A 23225-nucleotide genomic window follows, 5' to 3' on the forward strand; every position below is an offset into this window, starting at 1 on the left:
CCGATGTTTGGATCGCGCGAGAGCACCGAGATCATTTTGGTGCCTAGTTGCATAGACAGGTGATGTATAAGTAGATAGAGTGTGCTCAATTGACTATGTTGGCTCACAGACCATCAACTACAATCCTCACATTCCAAGGATATGACATAAATGGCTATACATTTTATACGAGAGCTCAGGATAATAAGAGTGGCAAGCAAAATAGCGGTGTCTATATAGATGCTTGTGACTACAATGGAAATAGGGAGACCTACTATGGATTCGTAGAGGAGATCTGGGAGCTCGACTATGAAGTGTTAAAGGTTCCTCTTTTCCGGTGCCAATGGGTTAGACTCCCAGGGGGTGTGAAGATCGACAAGTACGGTATGACTAAAGTGGACCAAAAACTTGTTGGATACAGAGAAGAACCATTCGTATTTGCGAATGATGTTATGCAAGTCTTCTATGTAAAGGACCCATACCCAGCTAACAAGGAGGAGCGCCACGTGGTTCTTCAAGGAAAAAGAAGGATTGTCGGAGTGGAGAATGTTGTTGACGAGGAAGACTACAATCAATTCGACACGCTACCTCCTTTCGAGGAGCACATTGACCTAGGTCCCATGGAAGACATCGACAAACCTCCCTATGTATGCCGTGATCATAATGAAGGGCGAATCATTAAGAAAAAGTAGCTAAATTCTATTAATTACTATATATGAATTTGTTTTAGATGCAATTAATATACCTCACTTTTATTATGGAACCTTCGGTTTCTAGTTTATGGTGGAAGATGTCTTTATTATTGAGCATATTGATTTTTGATTTTTAATAATGAATTAGCAATAGCACAAGCTAGCACTATTGCTATGTATTACTATTTTTTATTTTTAATGAATTACCTATAGTTATGAGCATATTTGTTTTCAATTTTTAATTAATTACCTAGAGTTATGAGCATATTTATTTTCAATTTATATTGAATTACCTATAGTTATGAACATATTTATTCTATTTATTTATTGTATTAGAAAATTGAACTAGGAAATTTAGGTATATACAAATCATAATTTTGGTATATAGCAGTCTTCACAAGGCTTTTTCAAGCCAAACAAGGATTGGGACGAGCTCACCTTGGCCCTAGGAAACAAGGAGCACGGTGGTCGCACACGAGGCGTTGGGGTGATGGGTTAGAAATTTGGATTCCCAGGCGACATCAACAGTTACTAGAGTCGAAAGAGATCCCAAGCACCGCGAGATGCAGAACGAGCGGCAGAACAAGCTAGGATGATGGAAATGTTTGAACAAGCGCTAAAAAAGGAGAGAGAACATACAGAAGAAAAAATAGCATAAGCAGTATCCCAAGCCCTCATGCGTCAATGGGGTACCATTGTGAGGGAACAGGAACGGCCGAAAGCATCTCCTGATGGTGCGCTCTCTAGCCCCGGTGGTCGTCGGAGTAGCTGTGCATCTACAGGAGTTTTGGGAGCTGAATCCATCACTTATCCTGTGGACCTCAACACAGCACAGACACCGTGTGAACTACACATTGGTGCTAGGAACCCAGCCATCAACTCAGAAAACACGATGAGGTTCCGCAGCATCCAAGCAGACGACATCATCTAAAAAGTTGGTGGCATCTAAGTTGGTGGAACCCAAGAATGTCTATTTACTGACTATTGATGAAACCAAAAAGATTGTGGATGCCAGTGTCACGTCTCATTTCCATCCTCCACCACCTTCACCGAAGCCTATTGTGCCTGAAGATGCCATGAAAATTTTCACGAAAATGGCCAAAGTTAAACAGACGGGGGCAACTTCAAAAAAGCCGCCGACTGAATATGAACGCATCAGTCAGAAGCAAGCCAAGAGCAAGTCAGGCCCAATCATTAAGGATGCTCCAAGCATTGTAGACTTCCTAGCTGAATCAAGAATAACAACAGAGGAAGTAACACAACTTACTGTGGGAGCGGATTTCCAAAAGATGGATGTTACATGGCCGTTTGAGTTAACCATAACTTTGGTCAAACCAGATATAGGAAGAAACCTTACAACTCAAATGCACCGATTACATCAATGGTACTTGGAGCATTCCAGACAGGGTTTTCAAGTGTTCCCCATAAGATATACAGATGATTATTTCCTCAATGGGGATGGCTCCTTCTGGGTGTATTTCAAGGACTTGTATGAATTGTATAAGGCAGATGCCCTTGACGTGGCTATAGTCAGAGTGTGAACTCTGTAAGTGACTTATGCATATAATTCACGTTATATGATCTTGTACCTTAAAATTGTATAGCTAACTTCTCTCTTTCGTAGAATGGAGATCCAAGCATGTAGACAAGACATAGATAAGAAAGTAGGATTCATCAATCCTGGGCTTGTGTACTAGAAACTTATAAGTGAGAATCCAAACTTCACTGAGGACTACTTATTGAAGTGTCTGCTTCACCACCAATACAAGAAACTCATACTCTTACCCTATAATTATGATTACGTGTTTGCGCGCTAGGGCATCCTCATTTTATAGGTAACTTGATTCTAGTACTATTTTGCTATGGTGACATATTATGTAGTTTTTATAGGATCCTCCTTGTCATCCACCCAGACTTAAGCAACATCATTGTCTTTGACTCACAAAAGAGTGATCAGATGACTTACCAACACCTCATCAACATGCTAAACAGGTTAACTCGATCATTTAATCTTCTCAACGATTGCATCTAAGTTTAATTGATATTCATATTCACGTACAGGGCATACACAAGATACCAAAAAAAGAGTATCAACTACTTTCCATTCAAGAAGCAATATGATGTAAAAACTGACTTTCAGGTATGCAGGGAATATTCATTTGTTGCATTTACTACTGAATAAAAAAGTTCAATTCATTCCATTGACGAATCCTTCCCTCTTGATGTGTATGTGGCAACCAGCTGGCAACAATCTCTGTGCGTTTTATGTTGTTATTAACATTCATGCATTCAGCCCGGACGAAGACGCTGTTAGGTTCAATGATCTTGAGGTATGAAATTAATAACATATCGATACCTTCTTTTCAATTTCTATACGTGTTCAAGGACTAATTCTTTCGATTCTTCAAACGCGTTACAACCTGCAGAAATACATGCCCTTCAAGAACAGATCGCCGGGTTCTTCTTAGAACATATTATCAACCCAAACGGCGAGTTTAATGAACCGATCATGCCATTCACGCATCATAGATCTTCAGATGATACCATTTCCTCTAGTAGAGAGTAAGCGACAATGACGAAGGCTACCAAGGGGATTGACAACGTATTATATTTTGCCAAATGACACGATATTAATGTATGTCATTAATTACTATTTATTAATGAATGATATGAATTACTATGTATGGTGCGAAGTTGGTATCGACGAGATGTCCTTCCAATGATGATGCGAAGGAGGAGCAAGAAGCAGTGGTTAGGAAGCATGCCCAGGATGAGGATGAGAGGCTGGCTTGTCAGCTGTGCGCTGCTGAGGAGAAAGAAGCTGTGTCCGTAAGCGTGCCCAGAAGGAGGAGGACGGGAGGGTTGCCTGTCAGTGTGCTGTGGAGGAGGCCAAAGGCTCAAACCGTATAGGCGTTCAGGCGTCAGACTTCGATGTCTTTGACACACCGGCGAGCCTGGAGCTTAGGCGACGCTTGCGGTCGATCAGGTGTGCCTGGGTCCAACGCTCCACCACCATCGCCCCCCCCGGCATCCCCGAATGTACACATGCCAACAGTCGACAGTGCGGAGACGCGGTCCTCATCACGGGAGAGGATGTAGAGGTACAGGTAAAGGATACTGGACTGGCTGAACTCGACCGACTTTTCAGGGGGTGACCTGTGAGAACTATTATGTACATATGTGTGTTTGTCGATGCCTATGACTTGAAATATGTGTTTATTACTATGTATTAATGATGTCATTTATTATTGATTTATATTAAATATATGTATCATTGTATGCATGTATTGAGAGAGAGACGGAGAGATCGAGGAGTGAGAGGGAGTACAGAGAGGACAGAGAGAGGGAGGAGGGCGCACATGCATCTCTGTGTTAATTTAAGTGATTCTGGTCAAAATTGAAGTCCAAATTTCAAAATTCTGGCATACACCTACACTACCAGTACAACATCTCGGTATACACCTGTGCTCCTCTACATATGCATACGCTGCCCTCACTACTGGATACAGTGAGCACTAGCAGGAGCACTTTCAAGCGAGATCATCATCGTAATCCTCTACTGGTTGCTAGTGCATATTCAGATGCTCCAATAATCAGTGCTAGCTAGCAATGTTACTTCTACATTGCTATTGCACATTCAGATACTGCTGTAAAATTTGCACAACTGTCCATCAGCAGCGCCGTTGACAATATCGTCCATCGACGCGTGGTCACTGGTCGCATGCACACATGGTGCGACCTTTTCTTTATCTCTCTACGCGACGTGTTCAATGCCACGGACGAAAAAGAATCGGATCACATGCACGTGCGGCGGTCCTTTCTAACGGGGCTGAAGAGTGCAGCCAGATGCATATATACGTGTTAAAGTTCTTTGGTCTAGCACCCATGTTCATGCATCGTGCTGCATGCGGTCTGTTCCTATATTCAGGACATGCAGCTGCAGCCTGCATAAGATCGTGCTGCCTGAAATACGCATCGTGTTGTCAGCAGCTGCCCGACGATCAGATCTGTGATCTTCACGGAAACAAGTTGATGGGCACACTAGAGACACAGTTTAGCGACTAGTCATTGCGCGACCTGTTACTTATATCACTTCGGATCGTGCCCATTTATAGACCCGTTACTGATACCAGACAATAGGTGACAAGTCATAATATTACCCGTCACCAATAACATAAGTGACAGGTAATAACTAAACCCGTCACTTATGACTTTATTATAGGTGACGGGTCCCCCTGCAACAGCAATAAGTGACGGGTCCTGTTATGAACAGTCACTTATAACATGGCAAAGGTGACGGGTCTCCCTAGGCCAATTATAAATGATGGGTTATAATGCAACCCGTCACTTATGACTCTTAATAGGTGACGGGTAACCTTATCACCTGTCACCTATTACTCGACTCTGTTTTAAGAGTTGGCCAGCCACTGTACGGGTGAACAGTTAATACACAGTGCCGTCTATACAGTGGCTGGCAATTTTCATTGTCTCTTCTAGGGATTCTCCAATATCTTGTTGATTTGAAGTTTGAATTAGTGTTAGGTCTTTGAAGGTTCGTATCTCCCCCTTTCCTCCTCCTTTTCTCTCCTCCTCTGAACCATAATTGGTAGATTTGTTATGCTTTAAGTTGTAATCGACTATTTTGCATGTTTATCCAAAATCTTAGTACAAGTGGTTGTATTTATGTTAGATTTGATATTAGATTTTCCGGATCTACCGCGAGATGCCACATATCTAGTGTATTTGTAGGGAATTTTAAATCACGTGCTTGACTACGAAATTAAGGTCATTGTTAATGAAAAATGAATTTTTTTACATTAATTGTAGATGACAAATAGAAGTTGAATGTACCTCGAGACCCGGACTTGTTCGGAGTACCTGAGTGGGGTAAAGCATTTCATGAGTGTTGTCTTGGCGAATATGAAAGACCGTGGTAAAACGGTAATGTATTGTCCATGTCGCGACTGAACAAATGAAAAGAAGTTCCCGAAACTAGACAATATCCATGCACACTTGATCATGCCGCCACAGTGACCATCGTCGTCGCCACCTCCAACGCACTCTCCGTCGTCCCCAGTCTTCTCCCCATCTCTGAGCTCTCCTCCACGCTGGCCTACTCCTCCCCGGTCTCCGACTCCCTGACGTGCTGGCCTCCTCCTCCCCGGCCACCTCCTCCCCAATCTCTGACTCCCCAACGGGCCGGCCTCCTCCTCCACGGCCACCTCATCCCTGGTCTCTGAGCTCTCCTCTGCGCCGGCCTCCTCCTCCCCGCTCACTGAGTTTTCCACTTCCTTCCTCTGGACAGTGAGTTGTTTTTCGAGTATTGCTCTGTGATGATGCTTTGGACAGTGAGTTGTTTTTGGAGTATTGCTCTGTGATGATGTAGTTGAACTGAAATTGAGCTCATTATCTAAACACAATAGCATTTAGGCTTGAGTGGTTGCTATGGACATGTGTGTTGGTGATACATTCTGAGATGTTTTGGAGTCTTGCTCTGTGATGATGTAGTTGAACTGAAATTGGGCTAAGAGGAGGCTTGTGATGATGCTACTGTCACTTTTGTCTTGGCTAAGTATGTTCAGTTTGGGCCCTCTGTTTGATCACATCAGCACTGTCCAGAGAGTCTTTTAATTTTTGTCCACGCTCTGTTTGCTAGTTGAAAACTTAGGTAATAGCCCAATTAATGATGAGTTCAACAGAACAATTAGGGGGCAGGACATTTAATATCTTGGGGCCAATTTTTATACATAGTCTGAGAGCAATTTCATATATGTTTCATGCCTACTGTCAGATCTTTGAGCAATTTCATATATGTTTCATATGCTATTTCCATGTCATGTGTTAGATATCCATATGGTATGCTCCTGTCATTATTGTTTTTATGGAATATGGATATATATATATATATATATATATATATATATATATATATATCTGCACTTATTATTGCAGCTTTTACAACAATCCACTATATTACTCGATGATGAATTGAGAACACAATATACTAAACTTGATTTCCGATCTGAGTAGTATGGTTGCGAGCACTATATTACTCGATGATGAATTGTTGATCTGAGATTGGGCATGTCATGCTAAGTACAATAGTTTCGGCTTGATTACTCTCTAGGTTTTAGTTGGCTTTGGTAGCTTCTGGAGATGAAATGATGTTCACTTGTGTGTCTATGCACCTAGAAATCATGTTGAGTTCATTCTCCTGTGAGCTTCCATTCTTTTTGGTCCATGGTCTGTTGCTGCTGCTAGTCCTAAGTGTGGTCACTAATTTTGATTCCTGATATTGCAGTTGCTATAGCTTCTAAGTTGCTGTCTTTACTTATTTACTCTCTGTTGGTCAGTGTGTATATGTCAACACACTGCTATTGGCTTCTCAGTTCAAAATCTGTTAATTCTCTGTTGAGGCAGCAGCAACTTCCATGATATTTTATCTCTAGAGAGCTATGTTCACATTTTGGAAACTAGTTGAGAACTTAGATGCATGCCTAGTCGATGATATGTCTATGTAACAGCTAGGGAGTAGGAACTCTGAGTCCTGGGGCCAGCTGTAGTGTTCTGAGAGCAATTCATTTGCAATATCAATTTGCTGCTCAATCATTGTTTTAGACATGATGTATGATTATCGAAATTAGCCTTGATTCCTTTTCTTTCCTCTATTGAGAACAGAGTATACTACACTTGATTTCCATGGGGTAGAAAAAGGCTGTCACCCATAAGAAACCAAAAGCACAAAGGACGCTAGCACTAGAGGGCCCCCTGGCACAAGATGGGGCAGATAGGAGCCCAAGCCCGCACCTGGTGTCCTCCTTTGGCAGTAGCGAAAGCCAGTATCACAGCCTGAGGCCTGACCTATCTCCGAATCAGGAGAGCCAACATCAGGCAAGTGACGAAGAATACAATCCTACTGAAGAGGTATTGATGCGAGCGAGTCAATACATTTAATACTTTTCCCTTTTTTCTCTCTAGATGGCGGTAGCGCAGTCTCCGAGCCAGACAGCTGGTAGTGTTGTACGAGTCCGAAAGCCAATGACACAAACACAGTGGCTGACGGACAAGGTTACTGTCACGGGAATCGATGCTGACGAGCTTCCTATGGATGAAAAGGTCCTGAATAGATTTTGGAGGGTCGTAGGGCTCATTGCTTGGGAGAGGGTGCCGATAGCGACTAAGTTCGGTGACCTCAGTGATGAAGCGAAGAGGCACTTGTTCAATAATATCATGATGGAGTACCTGGAGTACCCTGGAAACATGAGCGAGCATCAAAAGAACGCCGCAGTCAATGCAGCAATGAAAGCGATCGCAAAACTTCACCGAAACTTTAAGAGTAAGTTTGTGAATCGGTACTTAGCAAAAGGGGACACTCTCCGAGAGCTACAAGCACTTGAAACTGGAAGATTGGGATGCTTTTGTGTAGATGAAGAACTCAACGCAGCTTCGGGCTCAGAATAAGCATGACCACATGACCGGTGCAACTGGGGATGCTGGGAAAAGGGCGAAATGGTAGGCAGAGGATGAGAAATTAGCCAAAGAATTCTGTGAGAATCCATGGAATCAATTACCGGGATGATCATGGTCATATTTGCGAGCAAGGGGTGAGCTGTCTGAAAGGGGGAAATCACATTCAGAAACAGCGAAACCCAGGCAATCGTAGAAAAAGTCAAAGAAAAGGCAGCCGAAGCCAGCCAAGGTTCTTTCACGGGGTTGGGGAACGTGATGTTCTCACAGCGGCGCTAGGAAACCCGGAGCACCTAGGTCGAGTGCGAGGTGTATCAAGTTCCCAGGGCTGGAAATATGGCTTTCTCAAAGACATCAGGATGTACAAGAAGAAGAAGAGGTTGGGTGTAGTGGACATGGATGCATTTACACGGGACATCACCCAAAAAGTTTACTCAAGCATCATGGGGTAGCTTGCAGCAAAGGCAATAGTGATTTCCATGCCACAGGATTTTAGCTCCTGAGCTGCAGGGAAGAGTAGCTGTACCTCCAGGGAAGTCGAGAAACAAGTAGTTGCTGCTGATATTGAGCCGGATACAATTGACCTACTAGAAGGGCCCACATCCTGCAACCTTGTAATCAGGCCTGGCGGGTATCACATCGAGGTTGCAAGGGGCCAGGTTCTTCCAGGCGTCTGTATCTTACATACGATCCCAATACGTGCAGGCTATGCCGTGGTTATGGTGGACATGGTACATAGCAATGCCACCGATCACGTGTTGGAGGTCCCCCCCCCCCAATGAGGAAGTCATAATTCTCGGTGAAGCTCTTCATCAAAGGATCCAGTGAAAGAGGGGAGACATCGTGGTCTCCAGTGCATCGCAGTCTAGATGAGCTCCAAGTGCACCGCCGCTGCGCTGCTCACTTCCAGAGAAGGTAGCTTCACTGCCTTCTCCTCCTCCAGAGAAGCCAGCTTCACCTCATTCTCCTTCCCATCTGGTAGGCTCGCTTCCAGACACAATATCGTCTCCGCAGAGAGCCCAAAAAGGAAGAAGGAAAAGGAGGTCAAGAAGAAAGGCTCTAAGAAACCCCTGTCAGAGATGTCGAAGGCCATTGTACCAGCGAAGTCGAAGGCCATTGTACCAGTGAAGCTGTCCATGGACATTGCACCAGTGTGGAATCAGGCCAACACGAAATTCAAATATGGGAAGCCCTTGATGATGGTAGATGAGCTAGCAAGGGTGGGGAAAGCATGTGTCGACCTCCATAATTACTACATACAGGTTTGTAGAGACAGCAATGCTCAATCCATAGTCGTACAATATAAACGATGACACTTCTTAAGTGATCAAGACAGCTACATCATTGTGGGTTTCAATGACTTATACGACCTCTTCAACCTTGATGGCCTGGACGTATCCTTATTACGGGTTTTAACATTGTAAGTCCCTTGATACTAGATATTCATTAATTAATACCATTAAGTCTTGAATCTAACTATGTTCTTATCTGTAGGCACTTGATGAAAGAAATAATAAAAAACAAGGATCATGTCGCATTTCTTGACCCTGAGGCCATTACAATATTAGTCGTCCAACTTCACCCCGACTACGCTGTTAATCATGTGGCCAGGGCAATGCAACAATACTCAAAAGTGAAGTACTGATGGGCGACCACAACACCAGTGGCCATTGGATCTTATTGAACATTTGTGTCGAGTGGGACTTGGTGTTCTACGTCGACTCGTCAAGACCAATATCTACAAAAGGCAAACTTAGATCGCGTGATTACAGTACTATAAAACAACTCCTCAACATGTAAGTTCTGCCTGACTTAGTTCACATATTAAACTTTTCTAGCATTCAAAGGCTCCATAATTGACCCCTCTTTATGCAGGGCTTTTGACAAGTACCTTCGAGCTCAACCTAACTACGACGCAAAAGTCGGCTGCAGGCTGACACACAAAACCAGGTACGCGGTAAGTGCTACCAAACAAATTACCAAATATTCTCCATTGTTGTTTTTTTTCCTTTTCATCTAAAAGTAAAGTTTCTTTTTAGGAGTGCACCAACAAACACCGGATAACACCTGCGGATTCTATGTTGCGTGGAACATGCTCCTCACGCTACGAGGAAAGAATATCAAATCCCCCAATGAATGTTCAATACAAGATTATTCACAGATTCTATGTTGCGTGGAACATGCTCCTCTGGTGCACTCCCAGATATTCGACGACGGATCGCTGAGTTCATGGTGTTTGAGGTCATCAGCCCACAGGGTGAGTTCCACTATAGAAGCCGTAAGTTGTGAAGTCTTATGTAATTATGAGTTGATCGGAACTTTGTAACATTTGTGGTTCTGTACTGAATTCATTTGAACTTTGTAAAATTTGTAATTCTGTGATGAAGCGAGTTCTTATACAAGTGTGTTTGTCGATATGTATTTGGATGCGTTGCTATTGTTTGCAGGGAGAAGATGGCTGCCAAATCCTGGCACGTTCCAGGATGCAACCAGGAAACAGCTCATTCCTACAGGGCAAGAGAAACATAAGTGACGGGTAAACTGTCTACCCATCACTTATGTTGTTTATAAGTGATGGGTAACTAAGTTACCCATCACTTATTATACGATACAAGTGACGGGTGAAGAGATCACCCGTCACCTATAAATTTGGCCCCAGCATATAGGAGACGTTCATAGGTGACGGGTAATAGTTATTACCCATCACCTTTGTTCATCATTGGGACCTGTCACCAATGACTAGTTATTACTGACGCATTCAGGGTGACGAGTATGGTACTCGTCACCCATGAATGTCATCACTTGTCACCCATGTCTGTTTTTCACGTAGTGGTAGTTGGTAGGTAGCCCATTCATGCATGGCAACCCGCGCCCACACATGCTGTGATCATTACCCTAAAAATAGTAATAAAAAACATACAACATCACATATGTTTATTTAAAAACCATCACAGATAAATTCCAAATATACGGTTAATAGGCAAAAGTATTTGTGACATTCCTAGCCATCTAAGAGAGTGAGAACAAACAAACAATTTTGTTAACGTGGAATTGGGCAACACCTCAGCAACACGGATCTGTCAAGGATACTTGTCACTTTTCGCAGCAACGCGCAACTTGTTTACAAGCAAACAAGCAAAGGTTGCGACTGACAACCTCGGAGATCGCCGCCCGGATGATTTATGAGCAATTTGACAAAGAACTACCACCCGAACCACAAGGATTCGAAGTAGCAGTAAAGAACTAATCCTAAATTGCAGGAAAGTTAAGACAAAATAAAAAGTAGATGCAATAGATGTGATTGATTGATGGATATACAATCAGCCTCCACCCCTCAACTATTTATAGGGGGGGTATGGTCTTGATCCTAGGAATCGAAGTAGGACTCTATTCCAACCCTAAACATGCCTTGTTCGGCTACAATCGTGAAAGAGATCCGAACAAATCAATGAATGTACTTGGATTCGGTTTCGGATTGAACACCAGATGGTCTGTTGAGAACAAATTCCAGAGCATCAGACCATCCATCGAGTTCACTCCGCCGAAACTCTAAGACTCGGTCTAACACACATCGAATAATCCGACGTTATATTTATATTCACCGGAGTATATCACCGGACCAATATTTACAAAGAGTAGCTTTTGACAAGAGAGCACACCTGCCCTCACCGGATGTTCCGGTATACACTAGACACACTCACCAAACTAATATTTGCAGAGAACAATTTTTTTGCAAAGTTTTCCTTTTCAACGCACCGATGGATCCGGCGATCCTCAAAGACATCAACGGATGATTTTCACAAGAGAATATTTTTTCAGCTAACAACCTTCTTCTTCTCACTGGATAGTTCGGTGATACCCTGGAATCTCCACCGGACCATTTATTCCAGAGAGCCGATTTTCGACGCAAATTGACCTTCTACATACCAGATAGTCCGATGTTTTCACCGGATCATTCACCGAACTATTTTATATAGAGAGCATGTTTTATTGCACCAAATTCAAACTATAATCATTGGATAGTCCAGCGATGACACGACATTGATCACCAGACTATCCGGAGTATAAAAAAAATCTAGTCGTGCCATTTTTTGCCATCAACACATGCCCCCCTATTTTTTGGTAAAGCTTGCGCACCGAAAATATTTTTACATTGGATAATCACGAATACCTCATCTTCTACTCTAAGTTATGACTTAGGGCAATACAAACAATATATCGGCCATATGTGCATGTTCTAAGGGCGATGATAATCACACCAGCCACGTACAGTGATATATGTTAGGACGATAGGAAATTACATCAGTCATGTATAGTTACCTTCTCAAGCATCTGGCCAAATGCTCGGATAATATTTCTTCAAGTATTTCCCACTGATAGCGCGAGGCATCTTGTCTCCTCGTACATATTGCAGTATATATGAATTCCCTGGTACAATTCCTACAACTTTAAAAGGACCTTCCCAACTAGGAGACCACTTCCCGAATTTATTATCTTTAGACCCAATAGGTAAAATCGTCTTCCAAACTAAATCCCCTATTTGAAACGATTTTGCCTTTACTTTCTTATTGTAGGCTCTAGCTACTCTCAACTTATCCTTTTCAATCTCTATCAAAGCTTTAAGCCTTTCATCATTGAGGTTATCTACAATATCTATTATTGTATTATAATAATCAATTGCTGACAAGTCATTTTGTCGTACCACTCTCAATGCACCAAGATTTACCTCTATGGGTAAAATAGCCTCTTGTCCATACACGAACTCATAAGGAGTAACCTTAGTAGCACAATGATTAGATATATGATGAACCCACAATGTTTCACTCAAAACCTCATGCCACCTTTTTGGATGTTCTTCTATCTTCTTCTTTATAAGCTTAATCAAAATTTTATTGCTAGACTCGGCTTGTCAATTAGCCTGAGCATAATATGATGAGGAATTGAGAAGCTTAATTCTAAGGGATTCGGCAAACTCACGCACTTGATGAGAAATAAAAGAAGAACCTTGATCTGTAGTTAAAGTTTGCGGAATAGCGAATCTATAAATAATATGTTCCAAAATAAACTTGATCACCTCTTTGTGTGTCATGTTCTTCAGGGAATGACCTCGATCTACTTTGTGAAGTAATCCGTAGAAACCAAAACAAAGCGATGACCTTTGGAAGATGATGAATGAATTTGGCCGATGAAATCCAAAGCCCATCCTCGGAATGGCCATGGTTTGGTGATAGGATTCAACATAGAAGCAAGAGCTAACTGCATATCACCAAACTTTTGACATGTTTCACATCCTTTGTAATATCTAGAGCAATCGTCAAACATAGTCAGCCAATAAAAACCAGCTCTCCTTAACAACCACACCATTTTGTGAGCCAACTGATGTGTTCCACAAATACCTTCCTGTACTTCACCCATAGTAATTTTACTTTGCTCTGAACCTAGACATTTTAGAAGCAACCCATCTATGTTTCGGTGATACAGTTCACCATCCAACATCACATATTTTAAAGCTTGTCACCTAGTCTTTCTATCTACCGATGAACTAGGATTTTCTAAATATTCAATCATCGGCTTTCTCCAATCACTAGACATATGCAAATCTGATTTTTTGAGCAAAACCGAATCTTCTTCCTGTTGTTCGGCCAAAAGAACACTAGCACAAGTAACAACGGTTTTTCTAACACAAAGAAAATCCCTCTATTCACTCGATAACCGGATGCTTGTTGGGTTAAATCATTTGCCCTCATATTATCTTCTCTAGATATGTGAACGATGGTGAAATCATCTAAACTTGCTATGATATCTAAGCATCTGTCCAAATAGCTATTTAGTGACCCATAAAAGCATTGATAAACTCTAGAAACTTGTTGCACCACTAATAATGAAATCACCAAACACTTCTACATGTGTCATGCCCATGGACTTTAAAATTTCAAAACCAAACAAAACAGCTTCGTACTCGGCTTGATTGTTGGTACAAAAGTATTCTCAGCGAACTGATGTTTCAAAAACAACACCTCTAGGTGAAATTAAAACAATGCCAACACCTTGACCTTCCCTACAAACCGAGCATCAAAATATCATTTCCATGAACACACACTAATCAAACTAACCAATGCATCACTATCAATACGATGATCAACAGTAAAATCAGCAACGATTTGGCCTTTCATAGACCTTAACGGTTCATAAGCCAAATCATATTCAATCAAAGCATGTGCCCACTTTCCAATTCTACCACTCAAAATCAGCTTTTGCAACATGTACTTAATAAAATCGGTTTGGCATGAAACCACACAAGTACTAAAAAGCAAATAAGTCTCAACTTGGTGCAAGCATAATATAAAGATAAACATAATTTTTCAATAAACACATACCTTGTTTTCGCATCCAAGAGATGTCGACTCAAATAAGTGATCGCGTATTCTTTCCCTTCGCTTTCTTCTGTAAGAACAACACCTATTACCGTCTCTTGTGAAGCAACATATAGCCGAAATGGAATCCCGGCCTTGGGTGCCTTTAACACGGGAGGTGATGACAAATAGTTTTTGATGTCATCAAAAGCTTGTTGCTGTTCTGGCCCCAAGTAAAATCGGCTTCTTTCTTTAACCGAAGTATGGGATTTAAAGCACTAATCTTGTCGGATAAGTTAGATATGAAACACCTCAAATAATTGACCTTTCCTAGAAATTTTTTAAAGTAGAACCAGCATTCTTTAAACCAAATGTCATAACAACCCATTCAAATAAACCAACAAAACCAGGGCAATGGAATGCCATTTTAGGCAGATCTTCTTCGGCCTTGAAAATTTGATTATAGCCCGCATTACCATCCAAAAAACTAATAACTCTATGACCTGAAGCATCATTAATCAACATATCAGCGACAGGCATAGGATATTCATCTTTAGGAGTAGCTTTATTTAAATCTCTAAAATCAATGCACACTCTCAAATTATCACTATTTTTCTTCTCAACTAGGACAATATTAGATATCCATTCAGCATATCTACAAGGACGAATAAACTCCGCAGCGAGCAATTGGCTTATTTCTTCTTTGATTCGCCCATACATATTATGATAAATCTTTCTAGCCGGTTGTTTGTGAGGTCTAAAAAACCCAACTTTATGGGAAGCCGATGCTCTACAAGCTCACAGCTAAGTCCCGGCATCTCATGATACTCCCAAGCGAAACAATCGATATATTCTTTGCGTAATGCAATCATTTCACCTTTTTGAACATCATGCATGTTTTTATTCACAAAATGTCAGCCTAGGAACAGTACCATCTCCGATATCTACCTCTTCTAATGGATTAGTCGACGAAAAACCTTGTCCTAGCTTTTCTATCTCATCAAAATCTTCAATAGTCTCACAAATATCGTTCTTTTTAGACCGATATTGCTCCACATGCTGTTGCAACCATTCTAAATTATTTTGTTCATTCATTTATAACATTGCATTGCTAAGCTAAGATGAAGAAATTGGTTGTACAGACACGGGTACAAAACCATCTCTAGTAGCACTAAGAAAATCATATCCCGAAAGGCCTTGACCTGAAAAACATTGTACATTCCCATGTTGCCAATCTACCGAAGCATCGGCCAAAGCAACAAAAGCCGATGTATCCACATGTACAACCTCTATTTCATCATCTACCCATTGAGTCACGGCCTAATAAAATGTTGTAGTTACCTTGCACGTCGGTGACAAAAAAGGCCGTAGGGACCGTCTTGCTCCCAACGGTGAGCTCCATGGAAATTATGCCCTTTGCCTCCGTAGGCTCGCCGGTGAAGCCATTAAGTACCAAGTTTGTCTTTACGAGCTCTTTGTCTTCTTTTCCTAGCTTCTTGAAAACTGAATATGGCATTAGATTCACGGTGGCTCCACCATCCAGTAGCATTCTTGAAATTGGCCTTCCTTTAATATGCCCCTTGACATACAATGGTCTCAAATGTTGGCTCCACTCTTTGGGTTTTTCAAATATAGCTTCCTTCGGACCAAGATTTAGTTGATCAACCTCTTCATCAATAGCCCGAAACTCCGAAGGTAAAATAAAAACCACATTGATATCCATATTATCATGTGGCGGAATGCCATCTCTAATAATTGAAGAATCTTATATCATATCATCTTCATCATCACTATATGTTACAATAGTCTCTATGACTTGCTTTACTCTCCATTCTTGCCGAAAAGGCACCATTGGCTTGATTTCATTGAATACTTGATCTCTCACCTTTTCAGCTTGTGCTTCTCCCAACTCTTGCTTGCGTAACCTTTGTAGCCTCCTCTTTTGGGAATGTGAGAGACCCCTAGGACACCATGGTGGCTTCAGCTTAGTCCCGGGCAGCACGGACTTCTCCTTTTCAACCTTCCAATCGTTAACCTAGCGATCGGCTTTGAACTAGAAGTGGCTTCTTGAACATTTGGCGCCATGGGTTGTTGTACTGCTGTAAGTGGCACCTCCTTCAGCTCAAGATCATTACCAACCACTCCTACAACTTCCACTTTGTTGTTGCCACTTCATCCGTCATTAGCCGATTGATTTTGCATTTTGCTCTCATCAACAACCGGCTGTTTTTCTTTCTGTTCCAGATCTGATTCCTCATTAGAAACACTCATGTTCTTCACACAATATACCTTCTTAACATGTCTCCCATCCCTCCTATCATTTGACTAATTTTTGGGATCAAACCGGTCTTGTTTAGGACAAGATAGTTTGTCAAACACCAAAGGTCGTGGTGCTGTCCACCCTAGGTGAAATGGTGCAAATGACATAGAAGGTGGTGCCCAAGGTGCACACTAGCCCCACGGTAGACATGGAGGACAAACCATCGGAGGAGACCCCCAAACGAAGGGAATAGAGCTACTGCAATATTATCCTCTCATTGCCTCCTCCTCCCTTCAAACTCACGCTTCGGAGGTGACCTTGGACACTTAAGAGCATTGGGCTTTTTGCCTCTTTTTTGGCCGGCCTTGCCACTCTCATACTTAGTCAAAAGTGTATCAAATTTAAGTTTTGGCTTCTCATGCTTCTTGATAGCCTTGTTCTTATCTTCATTCACTTTCCAACGTCCAATTTCTGGACTTTTAGGCTTGATCATCTTTGGGCTTACATTATTATCACCAATGATCACACTCGTACCTTTAGTCGATTCGGCTTGAAACGGCTGAACCAAGACCCTCTTCCCTTCAAAGTTCATCATGTTGACGGGGAATGGATCATTATCTAGCTTCACCTTAGAATTTTTAGCAAACTTCAATCGTCCTTCATTAATGGCCGATTGAACCTATCGACGGAAAACATTGCAATCATTAGTAGCATGAGAATATGAATTATGCCATTTACAATATGCACGTTTCTTAATCTTCTCAAGTGATAGAATAACATGATTAGGAGAAAAACTAATTTGCTTTTCTTGTAACAAGAGATCAAATATCCTATCACATTTAGTGACATCGAATGTGAATTTCATCTCTTCATGTGTATTCTTTTGTGGAGTCAGCTTCAATGCGGAACACACGAATGGCTTAGATCTGGACTTCCATGTCCATTCGGCTAAACACACGTCTACGCTATCATCATCTGACAAATCATCCTCATATTCAACTGCATTAACACCCGGACGATCCACCTTGTGTTTTTCACTAAACCTTCGAACCCGATCCACCTTGTGTTTTTCACTAAACCTTCGAACCTTTCTATGTTCTTTCGCACGGTTTTCTTGAGCCAGAGCCTGCAGAAAAACTTGATTCATTTCTGAAAATTCTTGCCCCTCTAACCTCTCTTTGATGTGTGCATGCAACCCGGCAAAAGCTAACTAAGCTAGATCCCTATCGGAGAGCGAAACATTGAAACATCGGTTTTTAGTATCTCTAAATCTTGTAATGTATGCAGAAACAAACTCATTATACTTTTGTGTAACCCATGTCAAATGAATTAACCTCAACTCTGTGTCTCTACTATAAAAGTATTCACGAAACTTTTGCTCAAGTTGCACCCATGTATAAATAGAATTAGGTGCAAGCGAAGTAAACCAAGTAAATGCATTGCTGGAAAGTGATAAAGGAAATAAACATAAATGACAGGCATCGCTAATACTGGCTTCACGACATTGTGCAAGAAATTACCCTACGTGTTCCATTGTGGTTCTACTATCCTCCCTTTAAACTTGACAAAATCAGGAACCTTAAACTCACAGGGATATGGAATCATATCATAATAATTAGGATATGGCTTTTGATAAACATGTGCCCTCCCTTTAGGTTCTACCCCAAAGTGCTCCCTCAAAAGACTAGCCATCTCCTCTCTAATGCTCTCACGTCTCATAGGTTGTTCGGCCATAGGCCGAATAGGATATGCACTACTTTGTGGAATGCTTTGCGGAGGCACTACGAGCTGCGCATGTGTAGTATCTAGTGGAGACACATTGAAGTAAGTATCTGGCAATAAACTATAAGGGATGCTAGTACCTTGTGGAGGTATGGGATGTGTGCTATACGCCACAGTATCGTATGGAACTAGCGGCATGCTTGCTGAAATTTCAGTAGCTCGGTTATTAACTATGTGTAGAACTGAACTAGTTATGCTAGATGAAGTGCTTGGAACCGGAAAAACCAATGACGAAACCTCCGTTTTATTAGTATTCAATGTATTAAACGGAGGTATTGCCACATTGATCCGGCTTTGAATTTGTCGCACCGGCATGTTTTGTTGCGTAGGTGTGGGTGTCATAAATTGTGCCGATGAACTAAATGGGACATGCTGAAATTTGTCATAGTTATTAGGATTTGAAGTGCTAGCATCAAATGACAAAGGATATTTCAATATGTCCTTAATGCTTTGCATGCATTCCTTAATGCTTTGCATGTCAAAAGCTATAGAATCACAACGCCTATTAAGAGATTGATCTAAACCCTGAGCTAAATATCAATATTATTACTCACAGCAGCTCCTCAGGACTGATCAACAGTATGCAGAATGTATTCTTGCAAAGCATGGGGAACATTACTTACATTGGGATTTACCTTAACTTGGTCGGCGGGTGGTGGAGAGTCTTCTTTCTTGAACATGCCTTGCTGAGTCTTCACATAGCGTGAAAGGAGATGTTGCCAATGTCGTTCCACCTCGGTGTCGAGTGCCAAATGCGTCTCTTCTGGCAACTCATCGTAGAACACCATTATGATGTTGTCTTTGTTGATCTCCGAAGTAGACATGGCTAGGGTTTCAGAATTCAGCCAAGAGATAGCCAAAAAACTTTGTCCCCAGCGGAGTTGGCAATTTGTGTTGGTGCGGAATTGGGCAACACCTCATCAACATGGATTCGTCAAGGATACTTGTCGCTTTTTGCAGCGACGCGCGACTTGTCTACAGGCAAACAAGCAAAGGTTGCGACCGACAACCTTAGGGATCGCCGCCCAGACAATTTATGACCAAATCGATAAAGAACTACCACCCGAACTATAGGGATTCGAAATAGCAGCGAAGAACTAATCCAAAATTGCCGGAAAGTATAGACAAAATGAAAAGTAGATGCAATAGATGTGATTGATTGATGGATATGCAATCGGCCTCCACCCTCAACTATTTATAGGGGGAGTATGGTCTTGACCCTAGGGAATAGAAGTAGGACTCTATTCCAACCCTAAACATGTCTTGTTCAGCCAAAATCGCGAAAGAGATCCGAACAAATCCATGAATCTACCTCGATTCAGTTTCGGAGTGAACACCGGATGGTCCGGTGAGAACAAACTCCAGAGCACCAAACCATCCAGCGAGTTCACTCGTCCAAAACTCTAAGACTCGGTCTAACACACACCGGATATTCCGATGTCACATTTATATTCACTGAAGTATGTCATCGGATCAATATTTGCAGAGAGAAACTTTTGACAAGAGAGCATACCTGTCCTCACTGAATATTTCGGTGTACACCAGATACACTCACCAGACTAATATTTGCAGAGAACAATTTTTTTGCAAAGTTTTCTTTTAAACACACTGGAGGATCCGGCGATCATCAAAGACCTCATCGGACACTTTTCACCAGAGAATTTTTTTTCTAAAAACCTTCTTCTTCTCACCAGATAGTCCGGTGATACCCCCAGAATCTCCACTGGACTATTTCTTCCAGAGAGCAAGTTTTTGGTGCAAATTGACCTTCTACATACCGGATAGTCCGACATTTTCATCAGATCATTCACCGGACTATTTTATACAGAGAGCATATTTTACTGCACCAAATTTAAACTATAAGCATCGGATAGTCCGGAGATGACACGACATTGATCACCGGACTATCTGGTGTATAAAAAAATTTGGTCGTGCCATTTTTTGCCATCAGCAGGTTTTACTAAAAGGCCATCGGTGTGTTGAGGACTCCTAGACACAAATAGTTTTTCTAAAGAACCGTCTATGTGTTGTTGAATGAAACAAATAGCTATGTATAAAATACCGACTGTGTCTAGTAGCCGTCAACACACAATGGGTCTTTTATGAAAACCGCCTATGTGTTCTCGCTCTCAAATGACTAACCTCATAGTCTTATGTGATGAATATTGGAAGCCCTCCGACATGAGGAGCCCCTATTATGCGTGTTTGTCCAATCCTCCAAAGGTAACATGATAAATCGATTGGTGGAGTTTCTACGTTGATGATCCAAAGGCTCGAACAAAACAGATCGAGAACCCTCGCAACCACTACTCCGTGGTTATCAACCGTGCCAAGACGTGGTTGACCTCGCCAAGAAGGCTTTTCCTGCAAGTAAATCGAGAACACAAGCAAGAACAGGTAGATGCAATCTGAATATTGCTAATTACCAATGAAGTACTCAAGTTTGGGGTTCAACAAACTGATAAATGGCGAAACTATCCAAAACAGAATAATCTAAGCTAAACATAAGCCTAAACTATGATGGCTACTGCATATATATAAGAGGGGACGTGAGGAGGTCAACGTAGGGTTGTGCAATCATAGAAAGAAGCATCCACAACCTGGACTTTGACCCCGAGAAAGAAAGAACGGATACCAAATGTTGGAGCCTAGCCCTAGGATCGTTCTCTCTTTCTCGCCGGACGGAGGTAGAAGATGAACAGTAGACACACCGGTTTTTGGCGACGAACGCCGCGGCTGGCGAACGGCCTGTATCTTGGCTATCTGTTCAACTCCGAGGACTCAGGACTAGCCTTACACAAGGATTACATGGCCATATATAGGCCCAGCGGCGTCGCAACGCCCACTCAACCCACTACGGCGAGCTTGGCGCGCACACACGCACTCCCCGGGGAACTCGGCCTTCTCTGCGTTCCGAGCCACAAACTCCTCCGCAAGAACCGTTCTTCAGCTTCGCTCGCACGCCAGGTCGCGCTCCCTTCCGCTACTGACGCCACGGCCAACGACTCGACCATCCCTGCAACTGCAGCTCTAACAAACTTGCCAGTACGCGCCGCACGCGATACTGAACTCGACACTGGACGCAAACACGAGCACGCACTCGTGCACCAACAAGACTCGACACACACACACCATGGCCTAACACACGGCGTGGTTTATTTTTCTAACAATCAGCAAGCTGCTTGAGCACCCCCAAGTGTTCGACGGCGTCGGCGTGCTTGTCGACGTTGGCGGGGGCACCGGTGCCACCCTGGCGATGATCGCAAACCGGTACAAGCACATCAGGGGCATCAACTTCGACATGTCCCATGTCATCTCTGAAGCTCCATCGCTTCCAGGTAATCATTAATTTATTTGGTACTTGAGTTGACTATGAAAAAAAAAACCAGCGAACAGTTTCTGCTAGAACAGAAGTTTCCTGAAATGATTGTGGCTACGAGTGGCACTAGTGTTGTGCTGAAGTTTTGATCTCGTGTACAGGCGTGGAACATGTAGCTGGAAGTTGGTTTGATAGCATACCCACTGGAGATGCAGTTTTTATGAAGGTATGTTTCCTGATACAAGAGTTTTCCTCTTCGCAATTTCTGAGCAGTCTGAAATGCTTCATTCTAGTCCAACTAAATGGTTCTTCATTTTAACACTTTCTCGGCTTCGCGATATAAGTCGATAAAATACAACATCAATTAATTAGCGCATGTATGCTTGTGCAGTGGATCCTCCATATGCAAAACGACGACGACTGCATCAAGATCCTGAAGAACTGCCACCGAGCTCTCCCGGACAAGGGGAAGGTGATTGTCGTGCAGAGCATCCTGCCGGAAACCCCGGAGTCGACACCAGCTGCACGGGATTCCTTCACCATGGATATAATCATGCTTGTCAACTTCAATGGTGGGAAGGACAGGACGGAGCAGGAGTACGCCAAGCTTGCCAGGGATGCTGGCTTCGCGGGCGCCTTCCGGTCAACCTATATATTCTGCAACATTTACGCTCTCGAGTTTACCAAGTAGTTATACTTGTCATGAATAAGAGCTACTAGCTCACCTGCGTACGTATGATATGTTTGTATTCTCGAATAAGCCATAAATTTGTATATGGCATCTATCTATCTATCTATCTATCAATCTAGGACTCATTGTTTGGTTTCTGCCAGCAATAGATAATGCCTTCCACTTCTTTCCAATCAATTTTGTAATGCGGGAAGAGTCCAAATAAAATTATTTATAACATAGGTAGAGTACCAACTAAAGAACTATTAAACCATGTTGTTTACCATTGAAGCTCAAGTACGCAAGTCAAATAAAACAAAGATGTAAGGTCAATTTGTGTACGTAATCAGTAAGACAGATATAACACCAGCCAGAAATAATCATGTTAGGTGCCGATTTTATCTCCGAAGCAAACAAAAAGTAATCATGCTGACAAAAAGCGAATACTCGGAGTACAAGTTGCATATCAACATAGCAAAGGGTTAGCAATAAATCATTCAATCTATGGAACAAGGGTATATCATGAAAAACATACGAAACATCCATATCTTCTAATAGAATTTGCTGCCCCTCTTCCTCTTCCTGCAAGTTAGTTTCAAATACATTCATACGATAGGAAAGTCATCATCGAGTGTTCTCGTCTTCCCGATTCCTCTTCATACCATTTCTCCGTCATGTGTTCTTCTCGTCATTCTTCTTGTGA

General features: G+C 42.2%; 1 protein-coding gene across 1 annotated transcript; it reads left to right on the forward strand.

Moving 5' to 3' along the window:
* Positions 1 to 21702: 21702 nt before the first annotated feature.
* On the forward strand, positions 21703 to 22716 carry LOC133900247 (caffeate O-methyltransferase-like protein 2; the record flags this gene model as incomplete). Its single annotated transcript, XM_062341359.1, has 3 exons — positions 21703 to 21871; positions 22014 to 22078; positions 22244 to 22716. Coding segments are annotated over 3 exons (534 nt in total), but the record flags the coding sequence as incomplete, so codon positions are not given.
* Between the last annotated feature and the right edge of the window lie 509 nt (positions 22717 to 23225).

Source organism: Phragmites australis, chromosome 19 (assembly GCF_958298935.1).
Source record: "Phragmites australis chromosome 19, lpPhrAust1.1, whole genome shotgun sequence".
Lineage (NCBI taxonomy): Eukaryota > Viridiplantae > Streptophyta > Magnoliopsida > Poales > Poaceae > Phragmites > Phragmites australis.